Here is a 20,857-nt window from a genome sequence, read left to right on the forward strand (position 1 = left end):
TAGCTAGCTAACATTACCAGATTAACATGTACCAGATCCTCATAACACTTATCAAAGATGAAGAACTTTATTTTATAGACACATAATGCTCATTTTTATAGCTTCATGTTTCTGACATGGATATGATCATGTAATTGAAATCAATACCAAATTTAGTTTAGGACAACTGAAGAGAACATGTTAATGGCTGCTATAGCAACATCTCTATAGCATGGAAGAAAATTAACTGACCTCTTTTTTGGGGAAATACAAAGTAACCACCCTGTGCACAGTTATCGGCACATACCTGGTCATGAATGCCCTTAGAAATTTAAGATCATAAGTCTTTTTTGCCCATTTCCAGGGTGTCTTTCTTTTTGTTTTATGTTAAAGGCGACAGAGGGCTCAGCACGCGTGATTGCACCAAACATGCTTAATCAAAAGCATGTCAATATCTCTATTAAAAACTCCGTAGCTTGATGATGGTGTTGTGCAGATCATAAGGGCCGGGTGAGGAAATTTATTTCAGAGTATAAAGCAGCACCATAGACATTAGTTGAATATTATTCAAGTGTCTCTTTGTACCTGTATGTCCATTAGACTACATCAGAAATGGTAAGACCTTGAGGAAGAGGAGCATTGCACAAAATGCAAATGAAAACAAAATCTTGTTTCACATCATTGCCATCCTCGTATATGTATGTCTGCAGGGGTTTTTATGTCCGTGAGCATGAATCCATAAAGCCGCGTCCTTCTGTTTGCAATTCAACTGCAACATTAATCGTGTGAGTGTCAACAACATTTCCCTTGGAAATACAAACAGGATTCATTTGAGGTGCAAAAAATGCATTGTGTAATATACTATACTATAATATAATATAAAATCTGAATATATTCTCTTTTTATTTAGTATATAGAGTTTGTAAAAGGATAAATAGAGCATTGTTTCAAATTGAGATGATTGATGTAAAAGGCTACCTCACTCACTCGAATCTCAGCTGTCCAACAGAACAAGTGCCCTTTTTCCAAAGTTACATTCTTTACCATGTCCATAAGCTTAACTGTTGCTTTAGCTGTAGACACACACACTGCAGATGAGGTCAGTAAGATTTCTCACCCTGTATGTTTTCGAAAGCACAAACCGAGCTTCTACGCTTATCATTCCATGGCCAACTCTGATTAATCTTAAAGTTGAATCTACAAGGGGCTGCCATTCTGAGGTTGTTTTTTTTTGCAATGTTTTTTTCAATGAATTTGAAGGTTTTCAGTCATCCAGGACAGTTTGAAATGTAATGAGTCAAAGCAACTCGAGTTGTATTACTGTATAATCTTGAAGACATTTCTCCACTCAACTGAAGAGCTTCCTCAGTTCTAGTACTCCAATATTATATTTGTATATATATACAAACTGTACCCTTAAAGGCTTTTAAATGTCTGTTAAAAGTTTTAAATAAGGACAATTTAATTGAACTTTTTTTTTTTTTTAAATAAAAACTCAGAAGAGATGATGCAGGGTCATGTTGATTGAGACATTTACCATGATCACCAGGGAGATCAACTTTCATTTGCTAGCAACTTCACTAAACAGGATAAGGACACTTACATGTACGTATGCCGTGTTTATTCCCTTTGAATTGATCCCTGGTGTGAACAGAAATCGTTTGTTGGATGTGATCTCAGGCCGCTTCCCAGTGAACCCTAGTGCAGTGTGATTGGAGTTTTAACATGAATCCACTTAAATGCAGGAATTGACCTACAGGTCTACAAAAAATAACCTTTTACAGTATTGTTTAAATATAGTATAAGTTTAGTATTTTAGTAGTATTCAATAATGTATTAGTATTTCTGCCTCTTCTGCATTATCAGAATTTATCATGAAACAAGCATGAGCCTCCTGTCATGTGGCAATTACAAGTGAGAGCTCCAGAAACCCTTTTATACCTGATTTTCCTTGTTACTGATTTCATCAGGCTAGAGAAAATGTCACTTTTGATCTCTTTTTTTTCCCGAATAAAACATACTTTAGTAGTCAGTGAACCGGCCATAAATACTATCTCTAACCACTTTTTCATTACTTTTAAATAATAGGAAGAAATTTTAAATTTTTTTCAAGATAGCTGACTAGCTAGCTATCAATAGAAGCGCACTTGAACATAAAGACTTTGCATGTAGGAAATAACAAAAGGCATCACATACAAATTGCAGTGCATTGTGGGAATGCACTGGATTTTCTCCCCTGTGCATTCAGTCATAACTATAAAATAGCTCACTTCCAAAGTAGTGCACTATGCAGAGCACAGAGTTTCAGAGAAAATCAGACAGAGCACTTATAAATTGATGAAGCCTCTCGGATTAGTGGAGAAACATGTTCAAGATTACAGGTGCACTTAGAGAGCTCAGGAATGTGTTTAAGAGTGATTAAGGGTGCTTGGGCGTGAACCTGTGTAAACAGGGTGTGTAATAGCAGCACGTGCAGGTGACAGGATGAGTAATCGTGCATTTCATAGTCGCGTCTGGGCTTCCGGTATATAAATCTCTATACTATCCGCCCTCTCCGAGACTGAGCTTTGGCGAAATGAAGCAGCTCGTTTGGCGGCCATTAGCCTGCGTCGAGCCTCCTGCCTCTGTCGGTCCTGCAGATCCAGAGACCTGTCACGTGTCAATCCGGCGCCACGCCCTTTAGGCTGCCTTTTCACTGTTGGAGGAGGCCACTTCCTCTCCTGGAAGAAGAATACAAGAGAAATGATCAAATAAAACTTTTGCATTCTGTGCTTGCATTGTGCAGAAAAAGAGGAGGTCTAAATTGGCATTGACACTGTGGATGCATCCCAAACCACGCAACTTACTATCTAGGCCACATAAACACATCAAATATCCCAGCTTCAGAGTGGCAATAAGCTAGATTTTATTGGCATTAATATTTCATTGTCTTCTCAACATCATTTCCGAAAGAAATTGATATTAATGATAGTTGCTGTGGGTGGTGGAGTGGAATGGACTTATTTTTATTATTGAAAAAAATAATTATTAATGAAAAATTTATTTCACTGTACTGTACTCTACATGACAAATAATCAAATAAGTTCTTTCTTCATATCACACATGTAAGGTAGATGTCCTTACATACTAAAAACGGCTGATGAAAATTAGCCATCTGGCTAGATCTGACACATTTACATCATAAATACTGATGTTGATTATTTGTCCTTGTTAAATAAATCAATAACATAAGATACATGCCTAAATATGAGAAGTGGATAAGATGTTGGACTGATCAGAAGCTCATGTGTTCAAATCCCTGCGCTGCCACTGTTGGGCCCTTGAACAAGGCCGTTAATTCTCAACTGCTCAGTTGTATAAATGAGACAATTGTAAGTCATACCGGATAACGGCATCTGCCAAATGCCATAAAAGTAAATTAAAATCTTTCATAACAAGATCATTAGCAACTATCTTGGTTTACAATATTCCCCAATACTGTACTTTTGGTCTCAATATCCTTTTTTCAATTAACCTTAAAACGAAGCCTTGGGACACTGAAATCCAGCAATCTGTCAGCTTAAGTGTAGTTGAACAGAACTATGAGCTTTTATTACTCCCAGAAAAGGCCCATTGCAGAAGCTTATTATAAACAGTGAGGCCATTACTCTTCTCTGTGAAACAAATAATAACTGAAGAAAAGCTAAAACAATAAACGGCTAGAGTAATTAAAAAAAACAATATTAGAATTAAGGGAAATGGAGAATGTGTCCTCAAAGTTGCAGGAATGATTGTAATCTACTCAGTTATTGTTGTATGTAAAGAGATGATGAGCATAATGAAGACATTCATTATAATTCTATTATTATTTCATGCTTAAACAGATTGCTTGTATTTCTCTCCCACTTTTTGTGGTCTTTTATAATTATGGAGTTACTGTATGGAATTATGTAGTTACTGTCGCTATCATAATAAGAGATGAGTTATCAGTAAAGTTTCTAACTCTAACATTGCTCACATCCTGTGAGCAGCATGATCTACTGAGAAACTAGTATAGCATCTGTAAAGCAACCATTAGCATTATAGTGGTTATTATATATAGTACAATAACTACTGTTGATTATTATTAATACTAAAAGTCTTTAACAGAATTCTGCAACACCTTCAACACCTTCTGACCAATCAGAATTAGTTATGTGATACCTTCATTTACATAGTGGTGCATACACACATATACCACAACCAGCAGGCCATTCTTGGCTTCTGTTAATATGATTATGCCAGTCATTTTTTTTTTACAGGGAATTCCAAATGTAAGTATAACAAGTAATAAGTCCCTGACTTGTGTATATTCTGGATTCTGCCTACTAACAAAAAAGGCCAAATGGTTTTAGGCAATTTACTTCAATTACTCGTATGACAAATGGTTGATCTGTCTGATTTGTGTTTGCGCATATACAGTGGTGTGTGCACATAAATGTGAGCATCTATATGGATAAAATATTTTCGGGGGGATGGGAGGTATATTTTTGAGAACAAGTTGTGGCAAGTGAAAATTACAGAAATGTCACAGGAAATACACGACATTTGGTTACTAAGACATTCATTCATTCATTTTTAGTATACACTTTATCCTGGGCAGGGTCACGGTGGATTCAATGCTAACTGCAGAACTGCATTTTTTTGGACAGTTGGAGGAAACTGGACAACGTGGAGGAAACCTATGTGAACACGGGAAGAACATGTGAACCAAAGCACAAAGGTGGCGATGCTACCCACTGCACCACTGTCACCACCTGTCACTATGACAAGGAAATAAAAATTATGTTGTCTGTTCACTCAAGATCTTCATATTAAAGTTAAAAGAAGGCCCTAATTTTCAATAGTTCAATGGATTAGGTTTTATTTGTTGATACTTCTGGTCCTGTGGACCACTTTGCAGTCATACTATTTATTAATCACTGAAATGAGGACAAACACTGTTGTAGTCAGCACAAAAACTGAGGCTATATTGTAAGAGGGTTGAGAAAGTCACTACATAAAGCACTGGCCTTCTCTTCCGGTTCCTCCACAGTTCTCCACTCATTTCTCTTGATCTTCTGTAACTCATCAAACTTGGCTGTGACATCATCAACGGAGAGCTGCAGCAGATCCCAGAATCCAGCCAGATCCTGAGCCGTGGGTCGGGGCATTGCACTCGGGTCCTACACAAACACACAACACAAAATGACCAGCTATAAAGGCTTTCAGTTATCCTGGTCATTTTAAATTGACAAGAAGTAGTGAATTTAAGTGATGGGAATTGTATTTAAAAAATGTAAATAAATAAATAAATAAATAAATAAATAAATAAATAAAAATAATAATCTGTGATTACTTTTTTATGAAGTTAATGTTAATGTCTTGTGGAGATGGCCTGCAGTACAAAACCTTATATGTGAGAGTATGTTTATGTGAGAGGCAGACGTTTCTAAGTTGTGATAGTAGTGGAACTGTTGGAATTCAGGTGTAATGCGTGCTGAGTGATTGGTTTGAATAAGGATGTTAGCAAATACGGTATAACTGTGTACTATATGGTCAAAAAGAGCAAGTGTGTAACCACAGTTATAGTTTACACATGAAGTCTATTTTGTTGAAGTTATCAAATGCTCATTGATGGAGACTTGAGTGCAAAACTGTATGTGGGAATAATGTAAAAAAAAAAAAGTTAACTAAAAATTATTGAGTTTAGAGAGAACAAAGTGAAATTTATTTCATTTAAGATAGCTGTCACTGATCAACCATGATTTCAGATCATAAAAAAATAAAATGAGATAATAATAGTAGGGTAATAGTAGAGGACCAAGAACTTGGGAACCAACAACCTGTGTTAGAGGGGCAGTGGAGGATTTATGATTATGGATGATTATGAAGTGGGATCATTCAGAAAGCTAAAATGTAAACCAAACATAAGCCAAATACTTGTAGATGAAAAGTGAAGAACAGCATATCATGGTTTACTGTGTGATGTCTTATGCTTGGCCTATGAATTAATTTTCATTAGGATTAAGCCTAGGATTTGGAGTGACTTGAGACTCAAAACTCACTGCTTATATTGCATTACTGGCTTTTCAGGTCTGAGGGATGCATCTAGGGCGAGCCAACTAGTGTGCAAAAAACTAATTAGCAAGCAAAACCAACCACACAAATGAAAGCTTCTTCTAAATCTCGGAATACTCAAGTTTGCTTTCATATAAACATTTTAATAGTTTACGCAATACACAGTATTCTCTGTGAATTTAAAAGCCAGCTAAAGCTCTGAATTAGCAGGGTTATACACCAATCAGCTATAATATTAAAACCACTGACAAGTGACATGAATAACATTGATTATCTTGTTACAGTGGCACCTGTCAAGGGTTGGGATATATTAGACAGCAAGTGACCAGTCAGTTCTCGAAGTTGAAGTGTTGGAAGCAGGAAAAATGGGCAAGTGTAAGGATCTGAGCGACTTTGACGAGGGCCAAACTGTGATGGCTAGACGTCTGGGGCCGTGCATCTCCAAAATGGCAGGTCTTGTGGGTGTTCCCGGTATGCAGTGGTTAGTACTTACCAAAAGTGGTCCAAGGAAGGACAACCGGTGAACCGGCGACAGGGTCATGGGTGCCCAAGTCTGACTGATGTGCGTGGGGAGCGAAGGCTAGCTCATCTGGTCTGGGCTAAAGTTAAACCTGGCTATGGTAGAAAGGTGTCAGAACACACAGTGCATCACAGCTTGCTGCGTATGGGGCTGTGTAGCCGCAGACCGGTCAGAGTAGCCATGCTGACCCCTGTCCACCGCCAAAAGTGCCTACCATGGGCATGTGTGTATCAAAACTGGACCATGGAGCAATGGAAGAAGATGGCCTTGTCTGATAAATCACATTTTCTTTTACATCATGTGGACGGCCAGGTGTGTGTGCATCAATTACCTGGGGAAGGGATGGCACCAGGATGCACTATGAGAAGAAGGCAAGCCGGCAGAGGCAGTGTGATGCTCTGGGCAATGTTCTGATGGGAAACTTTGGGTCCTGGCATTCATGTGGATGTTACTTTGAAACAACTATGACTACCTAAACATTGTTGCAGACCAAGTACACCCCTTCATGGCCATGGTATTGCCTAATGGCAGTGGCCTCTTTCAGCAGGATAATGTGCCCTGCCACACTGCAAAACTTGTTCAGGAATGGTTTGAGGATCCTGACAAAGAATTCAAGGTGATGACTTGGCCTCCAAATTCCCCAGATCTTAATCCGATCATGCATCTGTGGGATGTGCTGGACAAACAAGCCCGATCCATGGAGGCCATGTCTTGGTGCCAGATACCACAGCACACCTTCAGAGGTCTTGTGGAGTCTTGTGATGACCTTTAAGGGTCAGAGCTGTTTTGGCAGCACAAGGGGGACTTACACTATATTAGGCAGGTGGTATTAATGTTATGGCTGATCAGTGTATGTCAAGGCAAAGTGTGCTCTTAAGTATCTCAGTGTATTGAGAGCTCCCTCTTACTCCCTCCTTGCTTAGAATCCGTATATTGTTACAAATATATTTTTATTCTTAGTATCTTAGTATATTCTTAGTATCCTTACTATCATTACCATATGATAATATAGTAGCATCATAGCACTAGTATTGCTTTTATGGCCATTGTTGTTATTGTTATTATTATATTATTATTATAACAACTATTATATAAATGAATTTGGAGAGAGAGAGAGAGACTAAAGCTCTGCCATTAGCAGATTTGCACAATTCATTTATATGAATATTGCCACACCTGATCTGTCTTTATTAATATCTTTCATATCTTACATTTCATTAATGTACATAACAATACTATTTGTGGCAACACTGCACATTCTATAATCCATATAATACATTTATTTATAGACACTTTATTATTTATTAGACACTGCATAATTGTTTTTTTTTTTTAACACATCCGGTATATTATAAGCTTAAGATTGAGGAAGATACAGTTTAATTTTATCATACCAGTGCTATGACAAGAAAGTCATTCTGTTTTATGACTCCAGCAACACAAGTTTACCAGGGCAAGGTGGTGGGGAAAGTAGAATCCTCATTCCTTCTGTTTGTGTATGGAAGGCCAAAAGGACTATAAACACCACAAAATATGTCTTAAGCTCCTTAATGACATGTAACTTCTTCCTCCATTTTACAGGGCAAGGAGGTGGGGCATTTACAATGGAGCATCTCTTAATTGCATACCGATAGAATCTGGATTTCCTGAAGAGGGTAAAAGTATAGACCTCTGTGATGTACAGTACTGTGCAAAAGTCTTAGGTATGTGCAAAGAAATGCTGTAGAGCAATGATGCCTTCAAAAATAATGAAATTAAATGTTTCTCCATTTAAAAAAATACTATAAAGAGCAGTCAAACAAAGTCAATATTTGGTGTGAGCCTGTTGCTTTAAAAAAAATAGTAGTCTTATGTAGTCTGCAGTTTTATAAGGAAATTAGCTGTAAGTTTTATTGAGCATCTTGCAGAACCAGCCACAGTTCTTCTGGAGACTTTGACTGTTGCACTTGCTTCTTATTTTTGCAGCAAAACCCAGCAGCCTTCATTATGTATTTTTGTCAGAAAAGTGGTCTCTTACGTAATATGCTGCTTTCTTTACTGCCATACAAACATTGCTCTGTAACATTTAATTTTGTGCTGGAAAACTAATGTTTTGAATTCTGAAATGTTTTTGTACTGACTCGATAATGTAGAAGTCATAAAATACAAATCTATAACAAAGTTTGTACTAAAAAATATAGGGTGCCTAAGACTTTTGCACAGTACTGTAATGATATCTATTTGTCAGAGCACTACCACAATCAAACAACACATACAAAACAAATTTTGTATGTTTTTCAGTATATACTGTTAAATTATTAAACACTTGTCATTATTAAGTAATGAACTAAGTTTGCTCTTACCAGGTTTTGCTCACAAAGCCAGTAAAACTGCTGAAATTTCTGTGACATGAGGAGTTGTGCACTTCCAACAGCACTCCGGATCTTCCCTAAAACTGAGGCACAGTGACAAGACAAAGAGGGACAGAGGCCACTTTTAATGTTTTTATCAGATCCTTCCCACAATACATCACTGAATTTTAAGTCTTAATTCTATACAGCATGATAAAATAATGTGAATTTGGCTGTGTGTTTCTGGATTGTAGTGTGTGTGTGTGTGTGTGTGTGTGTGTGTGTGTGTGTGTGTGTGTGTGTGTGTGTGTGAGTGACTTACTCTCTTCAGACAGCTCATGCTCCTCGGCCTCGCGCTCCATCTCTTTACACCAGGCCTCCATGCGCTTGGTCTCGTTGTGCAGTAGTTGCATGTACCAGCTGCCGTCAGCACGTGCTGGTGACACCCGGCCTGTTTCTGTTTCTTCTGCTTCCTCGACCCAGGCCGTGGGACGTGGGCTCGGTGGCCCACTCGGGGCTCGGTAATCATCTCGGTAGGTGAAGATGCCCTGTGTGCGCACAGTGCGCGTGGCGCTGTATTGCGCAGGAGAGCTTGGCTCTGAGTGCCTCTGAAAGCCGCCAAACTGCACTACTTTATCCTCCACTGATCGGAACAGCTCATGCTCTACATCGGCCTGCACTGCTGCTGTCACGCTGTTCGATCGCTTAAAACGCCCATGCCTGAGAGGAGACACACAAAGCACGCTTTAAAACATTAGGAAAAGCTTAGCCAAAACTGAACAATCAAACTCTTTCCCCGTTACCTGAAATGCAGTCAGTCAATCAGCCATGACATGTTTGTTGTCTTAAGTAACAAATACAGGAAGCTAATAGCTACTAGTTTAGCATTGTGTAAGTTGCATGCCTAAATCATCACGCCTTAATTGGCTATGTTGAGTTGTTCAGTATTTTTTGAAATTGTTTATGCAGAATTGGTATTGCCTAGAAAAACAATGTCTTTTGAGGTGTGTTATGATTTAGGTAGTTTCCAGGCTGCTAAACACGCGGTTATAAGCGTTCTTTATTTATAAGCTATAAATTGCCCATAGAAAACTAAAAAAGCAAATGAAAAAGACCAAATATGCCATGATAGATTAACTATATATTTAATCACCCATATTAACAGTTTAGAGTTTTCAGACATGCTGCATCCCAGAAGCCACACTGAATTCAGAGCTTTGGTATTGAGATTTTATCCACATGAACTATCAGTAAAATAAATACAAATGGAATGCAATGAAAAGTAAAAAAAATAAATAAAATCTTCTTTTTTTTTGGAATCCCCCATTTTCCTATAGTCTTGATCAATTCCGACCCACTAACTTACTCTAACCCGCCGCATCTTTTCAATCTGCTGCTCATGCTTCATCACAGGGCAGCGTAACACACTCAGAGGAAAGTGCTATCTGCCCTGTTCTGCATACATGAGCCGACAGATTGCCTAGAGGCTCTGTGATTGACAGGGAAGAGACAATAAGGCCATTCTTCTCACCCAGATAGCACCGTCAATTTTGCACTCTTAACTCCGGGCCATGGATAGCTGTGGCATCGTTGGGATTCGACAGTAGGTTGAACACTTTTCTTTTTTGCAAATTGGGGGCGCCAATAAAAACATTTTTAACATTGTAGCTCAATTATCAAGCCAGACACGAATGGATTTTTGCGTAAATCATTAGTATGAGCTCTTACACAAGAAATGTGGTACTTATGAAATTCTTGTAAATCCGGAAGTAAATTCGGATTTGCATGTAAGAAGACCAACTAATGTAGTCTAATGTAACTAATGTAAACTAATGTAAACCTAAATGTAGACTTGATCGACTTCAAATCCTCAAATATAATCTGCATGGATTACTGCACTTTTTTATATGGAATATGCTGTTGAGTTTAAATGGCTTATTTTTTTTAATGTTTACAGCATTTAGCAAATGCCCTTATCCAGACTGACTTATAGAAGAGCTTTCGAGTCTCTATCAAAAACACTAGGTTCACTAGGTAAGGGACTAAGAATACTATCAAGAACATTTTGTGAAAACCAGTTTATATTATTGGCATTAATTAAAGAATATAAAAAATAAAGAAAGCGAGCCAACACAAACCCATAAATTAAGACAAATAAAACTAATCATTCAATTATGACAAAAGAAATGGCACCATATAAACGGAGGACAGGCCAGTCTGTCTGTTCATAGCCATAAGTCGTAAACAAATGTCCCAGCTGATGGAAGATTTAGCGCTTGCTTATTATTATTAACATTATGTAACATTAAATATTTCTATTGGCATAGTAGTGAGTAAAAACTAGTTCCTCTTCTGTTCTTCAGGCATTACCCTCATTGATTGTTTTGTGTTCTGTCTGTGCACTTAAAATTTTATGGAGTTTTTTGGGCGTTACTAAATTTAAATCAGCTGTGCTGTGCATGCACTTGGAAATTTATGGGTGATTGGCATTTATTAACATACACATGCAGGTACGAAGAAAATCAGCATTTTCAAAACTTTTGTAAATCCGGCGGTGACTTTTGGTTCAGTTTGGTTTAAGCAAACATTTACACACAACTTTACTAAAAGACTGATAAATGAGGCCCATTGTTAGGAAATGTGAACTAGGCATGCACCCTGAAGACTAGTCTAATATGAAAATAGAAAAAAATGTAGTTAAGTAGATTTAATATTTCATATTATATAGTTTGCCCAAGTATACAACTGCTATGAATTGTCAGAAAACTATGCTATGAATTGTCAGAAAACCCATGTAGTAACAAAGATATCAACTTGTCTGCTGTATAAACCCATTGTTGTAAATGTAAATGTTGATGTAATGTAAATGTTGATGTAAATCCCTCAAAATGTCTTAACCACCATAAGGCCATGTAATTTGCCCCTCCGTAAAGCATGAAAATCATGTGCTTGTGTCATTTCTGCATGTGTAATTAAAGGATAATATTCATTAAAAGGAAAACAGACAAATCCCTTCCAGTGTGTTTATAATCAGTCAAGCATTCCATATACTGTATATGTGTGACTATTCAGCACAAGCCATAGCCATCATGCAGTTAGTGTGTATGCAGTACAGTAATGTTTTGTAAATGGCACAGTGCTCAGCTACACACATGATGAAGGAAGCATGTATTAACCCTGCATCTCTGCAAAATTGTTAGTTATGGTACAATAGTGGGGAACAACAACAACAACAACTACAATAATAATAATAATAATAATAATAATAATAATAATGCTATTATTATTATTATTATTATTATTATTATTATTATTATTATTAGGGTGTCAGGGACACTGGCCTCACCGTTTCTCGCCCTCCACCTGGATGCCCACTGACTGATACTGTGGCAGACCTTTACTCTCTGCTTCTGAGTCTGTGACTGCTTCCACCTAAATAAATGATCAGGAGAGAAAAAAAGAAAAGGAGGAGAGAAACAGTCAACAAAGTGATGAAACATTCAAGGGCTCTTGAGAGTTGTAACAGAAGAGCATTTTTTCTGATGTCAGGACATTGTGAGTTTGAATTGCATCAATGCCACAGTTATCTGTGGCCAGAAGTTCAATAGAGCATAATCGGCCCTGCTTTCTGGGTGGGAAGAATAGCATTACTCTGTGGCATTACTCTCTTGCCTGTTGATAACGAGTTATAATAGCACTGTCCTAGGCTTTGGCTGCTCTGTGATGTTGGATGAGCAGCAGTTTGTTGCTCCTGCGAGACATAGGCAGCCCTTACCCTCTATGATAGGGGAGAACTGGCTAGTGGGTGGGAATTGGCAGTAATCATACAAAAAAATCCTCAAAAACGATAGAACATTCCAACAGTTTTAGCTTGTCCCATGAGTGCCAGATGAGCTGGTCAAGGTAGGGTAGGAATGTGTGGATGATAGATGATAGATGATAGATGTGTGGCTGAACAATGTGTCCTGAGAGTCAGCGATCCTGAGAGAACGAATGAAAAAACACACCATTAATCACACAAATTGTAAAAAATGAACAGAGGTATTGTGTGTTCAATCTCCTGGGGAAGGGAGATATGATTAACCATTCAAAGTGTAGCTATAATTCTTTTTCAGTTTACAGCTACAATATATATTTTATACTGCCATTACACTTGCTCATTTAGACTAAACTATAAGATCCTTATAACGTTTAAAGATCTTGCAAAAATGAGTCTAGCCACAATTTACCATTAAGTTACCTAGAAATCTTGACTTTGCAACTGCTGCAGACAGTGACACATTTTTATATTATTATTATTATATAATTTACAAAAGCTAAATTGAATGCTATTAAATATGAATTAATTATTAAATATTAATCCTATATGAAGACATTAGCTATATCTGTCCTGCTAATCTAAGAGCCTAATTAAGGGGACATAGTATAATAAAACACTGCACACCCCAGGAAGAAAGAAATATCAGGACCTCCTACACAGTGTAGTTAACTCTATGTAGTTTTGTATATTTTGTAGTTGTGTATTGTCCTGTGTGTGACACTGTGGTCACACAGAGATTGGATATTTCATTACATTGTATTTTATATATTTAGATAGATGGGGTGACAATGACAGTTATAAATGAGTAGAAGTGGAATTTGTATACCTGTATTCCTATAGATGAACGCGGTGTTTTTAGGTATTCCTCTGCTTTTGACACGAGCACGGCCTTATCACAGGTCTGCACTGATGTATAGCTGCCTGTGGATACCAGCCGTCTGCCTTCTGTGGCCAGCGTGAGCGCCTTGGCGCTGTCCAAGCTCTCTGTGGAGACGTATTTCCCCCAGACATCCCTGCTGCGGGGCAAGCGGGGTAAACGGCCTTCGTGGTATGCATCTTGCATGGACTCTGTGCTGCTTTGAGCTGTGACCGAGATCAGCGGCTTTGTTACGCTGCGTGGAGGAACCGGAGGAGGTGTTTTCTTATAGCTCGGAGTGAACGTCACTGCTGGTTCTGGATATAATAAGAGGGGGTGGGACAAAACATGGACCAAACAATTATCACACTGTCATAATGAGAAGAGGATTTCAGGATCCAAAACCACAATCAGAAGTGCTAGATGTACAGGATATACAGGATATTGATATAGCAAATCAGCATTTAGTAACTTGTCCAACATACCTGATATCAAATACATATAAAAATGATGACTATACAAACCAGTGTCCCAAACCAATGCATTAGTGCACACATGAATGAATGGTCAAGAGAAGTGATTTGGCCAAATGAAGAGTAATTGTCCTTGTACTCAAAATATATTCAGTCAGCGTAGATATATTTGGTATTGCTTCTCGAGTTCTGCACTGGCATATTAGACTTATGTAACTAATAAGTAATGTAAGCTCAAATGCTTCCCTTACTAAGACTGTACTACCAAATCAGGACACTATCCCTCCCTGACAGCAGTGGTTGCAATCTCCAGAATTCCACTTCTCTTAATTTCCTGACTCTCTAGTACATAAACAGGCAAAGAACCTTTATTCATAGAAAAGTTTTGCAAAATATTACAGTTGTGTAAGTAATGAGTTTCATTATTTTCTTGTTTAACCCTTTAGCCATTTTCTTACTTTGTTCGTTGGATTGTCCTCTGCCCTACTTTCACTGTGGTTGCCTTGGTTCTGACTACTCCCTGATTACTAATTTTAATCTAAAATTTTATTTTGTTTTGAATGTCTCTCTCTTTGAAGTGTTAAAGCATACATCCCCTGATCTCGGGAACTGATCTTAGATATAGCTTCTCAGGGCCAGTTACTCAGAGAACATGTCCAGCTGCTTCATCAAATCTCAGCAGCAAAAACTCTTTCCAATCTGCCACAGAAAAGCCACGCCGGAAGGAGTCATGAGCCCTCCAACAAAACCACAAAAATGCACTCTGCATGGGTCTTCCTGAGAAATATGACAGATCACCAGGCAAATGTAAGTGCTTCTTGATGCAGTGCTCCCTACTATTTGCCAGCTCTCCCAGACATTACTTGTACAACATTGATCAAATTACCCTCACCATCTCTTCTACTGCCACATACAGTAACTATGATGAGCTCCAACAAACCAATCGATAGTTTGAGAAGGAATCCCAGAAAGTATTTGATCATCTTGTGTGTGTGTATCAAACAAACCACTCACCTTCCATAATCTCATAGCAGGAAGTGGATGGAATGAACCTGCAATTAAAACTGCTTTTCATTGTGGCCTAAAAAAAAAAAAATCTCCAATCCAAATTAGCTTGAAAAGATGATCAGCTATCTAGGAACCTGTTCATTCAGCTTGATATCAGGACACTATAAGGGCCAGAAGCCTTTTGACAATGCAATAGCAGAATGGAGGCATGAAAGTATAGCTGTGATGATGGGTCATGCCAAGTTATCAGAAAAAGAGAAAACTCATTGATGCCATGCAACATGTGAAGACAATGCAACATGTGAAGACAATCATCGACTCAGGTGAGCATACATGTTATGAACTTGTTTGAGCATTAAAATTTCACATTTCCTCTCAGATTATCCTAGTGTTCACATCAAGTTCTGACTATTTTCCCACACTCATTGACACTGGGACAGCTGGAAACTTCATGGATGAGAAAGTAGCCAAGTAATTAGACATTCCCACGGTTCCTCTGAACAGTTCACTGAATATTCATGCTCTGAATGGGAGCCCCGTGGAAAGGGAATGGAATGGTAACTCACAGCACCATTTCGGTAACCATGCCTACACAAATCTTGCACAGTGAAACCATCATGATCCACATCAAATCTCTTCCACATCTCTTTTCCCCCATTGAACAACCCAAGTAGAATATCCTGAAACAAATCCTGATTCAAATTTCTCAAACTATCAAAGACTTGTCTGAAGTCTAAAAAAATCAACAGCCTCAAAATTACCCCCCACACACCATGGGACTGTGCCATAGACCCCCTGTTTATCATTGTTGCTAACAGTCACAGAAACACATGCTACGGAGGAGTATGAGCAGGAGGCCCTGGCTTTGGGGTACATCTGTTCTTCCACTTCTCAAGCAGCGACATACTTCTTCTTTGTAGAAAAATATGAACGGTATTCTGAACTTCGTCACAGTAAAGTATCGCTACCTTTCAGTCCTTGGAACTATCCTCTCCCAGCATCGTGGAAATCCACCAAAATGTTCCCTGTGCCCTCTACTCCCATGAACCATGAAGTCCTGACAGTTGATGAATGTCTAAGGAGCCAGCAAACCTGGGAAGCAGCACACATCTGTCTTCAGCAGGGAATCAGAAGGATAAAAGTCTCAAGCAGACAAGAGACAGAGGCTTTGGTGGGGGTCGTTAACACATATAAGTGTTAGGTAGGCATGAAGCTATATATGAATCAGTGTGTGCAAAAGGAAATGCAAACTAGTCACCAGTAGAGGCCTAAGACATGAATCACACAATGAAGGAGAGAGAGAGAGAGAGAGAGAGAGACAATAGGGAGAATATGATTCATTGCGCAGATTAAAATAGACTCAGAACTGAGATGCAGCTTGCTCATTGATAACTCATTCACCTACTTAGGATGGCTTATACACTTATCTGAAGAACAACGGTATGTTTCTGCAATGCTTATGAACAAAACAAAGTTCAGAAACTGAAATAGCACAGTATTTACATTGATAGTTATAATAATCACAACTACAGTAGTTTGTGTAAAACACAAGCTCAGTGTCATTTCTCCAGAGCAGGGGCATCAATGTGCTTCATATTAGTCTTAGCTGAGTGTGTTTCTTTAGCCAAGTATCCAGTAGAATATTAACCAGCTACTGAACTAGGTTACATTAGCACCTTTTCTTGCGACTCTTGTTAGCGTGACAGTGTCTACGAACACAATTGCAAGTGACATTACATGTTTTTAATGAATTCTAATAAAAAAAACCTGTATGTGACAGTAGCGTTTGGGAGACATACCAAAAAATTGCTGAAAAAGCTTTCCATTCTACATGGTGTCCCATATCATCTAAGTCCACCAAGTCCAGGATGATGGGGTTAACGTATACTTTTGTATGTGTTCCCTATGCTTCATTACTGTTTTTAACACACCCTTATTTACCTCTCTTTATATGTCAGAATACATACATGTCCCATGTGTCACTTGTGGCAAAAGGAGATGTGTATGGAGTGTGGAAGGGATTTTTAAGCACAGGCATCCTTCAGCAGTAAGGACAATGTAGTTGAAGAATGTTCAATTTGTATGCAGCTTTTACATTTTGAGTATCTTTTACATTTTGAGTATGCAGCTCTATAGTTGCTTTCATTACGGGCCACCAGGGTGCTTTCCTGTAATTAGTGGAGTATTTCTGTTTACTAGTTTCTTTTTCAAGTATGAATAGCTAAGTCATCACTTCATGACCATGACCCCATGTGTGCAGCCTATAAAATGTCCAAATGCAAAAAAAAAGCAATGTGAAAACAAAATCACGAAACCGCTAGGGAAATACTCCAGGTTATCACCGTCCTCTACAGAGCACAATGGGAAGAAAAAGTAAGCTCCTTCAGAGTGTTGACAATAGCAGGAGCAGGAACAGGAACAGGCAGAAAACTTGGCTGCTGAGTGCTATGTAAGAGGAAGTGCAATTCCTTTACTGCATTGGAATGCAGAGTGGAGCAGTTGGCCGTGGGTTTGGGTTAATAGCAAGAGCTGTTATTGGCAGTGCAATGGCAGATGCAGAAGCCTTACGGCTGAGAGTAATACCTCTGGTACAAACACAGATGATCTCACTAGTGCTAAAGGCTGATGAAGCCCTGAGCGGCATCATCAGGAGCTGACATGATGGTTCATAAAGCATAGGAAGCTGGTGAATGTGATGTTGTATACCTAACAGTGAGAACAGTTGCTATTAATAGATAATGCTTATATATCAACACAGTGGGTACAGAAATCCTACAGACGGCACTAAACCAGGTATAGGAGTCATAGCAATGACGTGTATAGCTCTCTGGAATTGTTAACGCATATGAGAAGGCAAGCTGGCTGACTCAAATGTCACTGCTAGGTTCAAAGGACTCAAGTTGCATACTGAGCAATCCTTCTCGATGGAGAACAGAGCCATCTTAATTACGGATGCCGTCTTGAAATTGCAGATGCTTCTTGAGTAATTGTTTTTGGTTGAGGAACTTAAAAGAAAGTGGTACTCTACATCCATCTGCGCTGAAGTCTGAGATAGAGTATGCGCTTTACTCGCTGCGACAGAAACCCAACAACAGAAAAACAGAGTTTTTACCTGGCGTTGGTTCCTGCGTTCGTTCAACATTACAGGCAGTAGGCAGGCGAAACTGGATCCCTGAAAGCAACAGTGCAGTTATTAGATGGGCAATGCTTATGGTACTTATCCCTGAAAAAAACTCCATCTTACTTCATCTTACCTCCTTTATTCTGATAATTAATGAAATGCATTTGGACATTTTCATATTGAAATGAATGGCACTTTCACAATCTGACACCAGAAGATCGTAGCAAACACATTTCACTGCCGTGCAGGACTGTCATATTCAAATGCTAATATTGCCTTTACTGATATGCTGGGCTCACTGGGGTCAGATATGCAAATGAATAGACACTGAATTCTTACCTAGCTTCAAAATGAGAAACAATCATATTATATGCAGAAGCATTCAGTCTGCAGATTTTTTGGTTTAAAAGTATTTAAAATGTTAATTGTTCATTAGAATAATATGGGGAAAAAAAGGCTTATTGCTAAATGAAATTAAGTAAAAATGAAAGCAAACTCAAGAAGAATGGAAATGGAAATGTGACTTGTTTTGAGTGCACTGGGAAGATGACCACTAAATGAATCATTGTAAATCCACTATGTGTGTAGGCACTGCACAATTGTACTTGTTCAATCAAGCAATTTTAGCTCAAAGTGACCAATTATTTAATCATGAAACAATTATTTAAATATTTGAATTAACCATTCAATGAAAAATTAATGTGAACAATATTCCTCTTACCCTAAATATACGTAATTGATAAGATCATCTTGGGTGTCTGATATTTGCTTCTTTAATTTCGCACTGGATTTATGAGGCTAATGCCACTAGCAGATGATGGCAGACTATCTCACCCAAAATCTACAAATACTTGAGTATTTCATCTATTTGCTACAGATGACTAAAAAATAATTGACATGATCTCATTTAATATATGTTATTTTGTTGGTTCAAAGTGGAAATAAATTACAATCTGCATAACTTTCAGCTTTGCGATAATTCTTCCTTCGAACTGTGGAAGGCACGTTCTAGGTATCATAATGATACCAAGCTATTCAAGTTCAAGTTCTTTGCCAAGTTATTCAACATATCCAAGATGGTGGCTCCTATAACACTAGTGCATTCAGCTCCATGGTGAGTTCTGTTCATGTTTACAGATGTGTCCTAAACCACATCAGCAAATCTAGATATGGTTTGAGGTAGATATTTATGGGAAAGCCTTTGGGTGAGATAGACTTCCATTACTTGTTAGCTGCATTAGCTTTGTAGCTCCAGTGCAAAACTAAAGAAACAAACTGCAGACTCCTAACATGTTTTGGCTGATGGACATTCTGGGTAAAATGGTTATTATTATAAATTTATATTATTTCAGTTCATTCTTGGGTCCTCAGCATATTTTGTACTCAAGTAATATTTGAAGGCATATATATCTATAGTCAACTCCAGAATTATTGGCAGCCATCAAGACAATGGGCAAAAATCACTGTATAAAATAAAGATCACACCCCCACACAGTGAGGAAGATGGTGAGGGAGGCAAGAAAGAATGCAAAGATCAGAATTTCAGAAAATTCTTGAGAATGACATTAACTGTTAGACACCACCTCCGTAACAAGAAGCTGTTTGAAAGAGCTGCACTAGAGAAACTCCTAGAAAACCAAGTGTAATAGGAGTCATTTGCTCTGGGGCCAAAAATCAAACCTTTTGCCTGATTACACCACCAGCAAGTCTGGCAAATACTGGCAAAAGTGTAAGGCTTTGGGTCTCCTGAGTAGAGCAACAGAAAAGTATTCTTCTTCTTGTTTGGAGATCATGAGCTCAAATCCTGACTGTGCCATCGTCATCCATGGCTGGCAGTCCAAGAGAGCAAAATTGGCATTGCTGTCTCCTGTTTCAATTAGAGAGAAACCAGCCAATCTGTGAGTTCATGTATGAGGAAGGGGACAGTTAATGCTTTCTTCTGAGTGTGTTCAGCTGCCCTGTGAGCCACCATGAGCAGCAGTTCAAAAAAAACGAGGAGGATGAATTTATGCGAAACATTGTTAGCTGGTTGTATAAGGTATAAGCCTCAAAATGCATGTACTTCATTTTACTTATTCATTTTTATCCATTTTCGTGAGGGTTGCCAGTGGAGTTGACTGTATGTAAAATATCCACCTACTGACAAAATTTAGCAGTGCCATTTCCTTTTAACAACAAATATTAACTAACAGTGAAATATTTGAACAGTAAAGTGAGTTAGCATAAAGGAATGTATGTATTTAACATAAAAGCACAAAGAAGTGTGACAGGCTGGAATACACAGACAATACAAGTGTGTAGGCATGTGCCAATAATTAATTATACAATATGTCATGATGTTCAACACACACTACACTGTTTTTGTTGGAAATCTAGTCTCTTTGCTTTGCATTACGATTTAAATCTGTTACAAACTCTTTGGCTGTTTTTTCATTTATCTATCTTATGTCATTTATTAATTTCCTTAGTTTTCAAATGAATTGTCATAAGTATCTAAGCATATTTAATTTAAAAAAAAGGTTTAAAGTAATTTTTATTAAAAACAAGACTAAAGTGCTGTTATTTTAGAATATTAAAGAATATCTTTAAACACAATATTGTAATAATGTCATATGAATTTGTGTATGAATTTAAAATAGTTATACTCTACTATTGGCACATGTCTACAAGTT

The 20,857-nt window shown here is 38.0% G+C and overlaps 1 protein-coding gene across 3 annotated transcripts in view; it reads right to left on the reverse strand.

The window, feature by feature from the left end:
* LOC113532050 (disks large-associated protein 2) overlaps positions 1-20,857 on the reverse strand; it is a 133,995-nt gene that overhangs the window by 296 nt on the left and 112,842 nt on the right. For all 3 annotated transcript variants that reach the window (XM_053242141.1, XM_053242143.1, XM_053242142.1), the window contains exons 6-12: positions 18,177-18,236; positions 13,554-13,900; positions 12,254-12,339; positions 9,230-9,627; positions 8,920-9,011; positions 5,010-5,162; positions 1-2,699 (exon numbers count right to left, since the gene is read on the reverse strand). The exon at positions 1-2,699 is cut by the window's left edge and continues 296 nt beyond it. In XM_053242141.1, the coding sequence (XP_053098116.1) occupies positions 2,481-2,699; positions 5,010-5,162; positions 8,920-9,011; positions 9,230-9,627; positions 12,254-12,339; positions 13,554-13,900; positions 18,177-18,236 (1,355 nt within the window). In that variant the 3' untranslated portion in view covers positions 1-2,480. The remainder of the gene's footprint in view (positions 2,700-5,009; positions 5,163-8,919; positions 9,012-9,229; positions 9,628-12,253; positions 12,340-13,553; positions 13,901-18,176; positions 18,237-20,857) is intronic.

The sequence above is a fragment of the Pangasianodon hypophthalmus genome, chromosome 19 (genome assembly GCF_027358585.1).
Source record: "Pangasianodon hypophthalmus isolate fPanHyp1 chromosome 19, fPanHyp1.pri, whole genome shotgun sequence".
Taxonomy (NCBI): Eukaryota; Metazoa; Chordata; class Actinopteri; order Siluriformes; family Pangasiidae; genus Pangasianodon; species Pangasianodon hypophthalmus.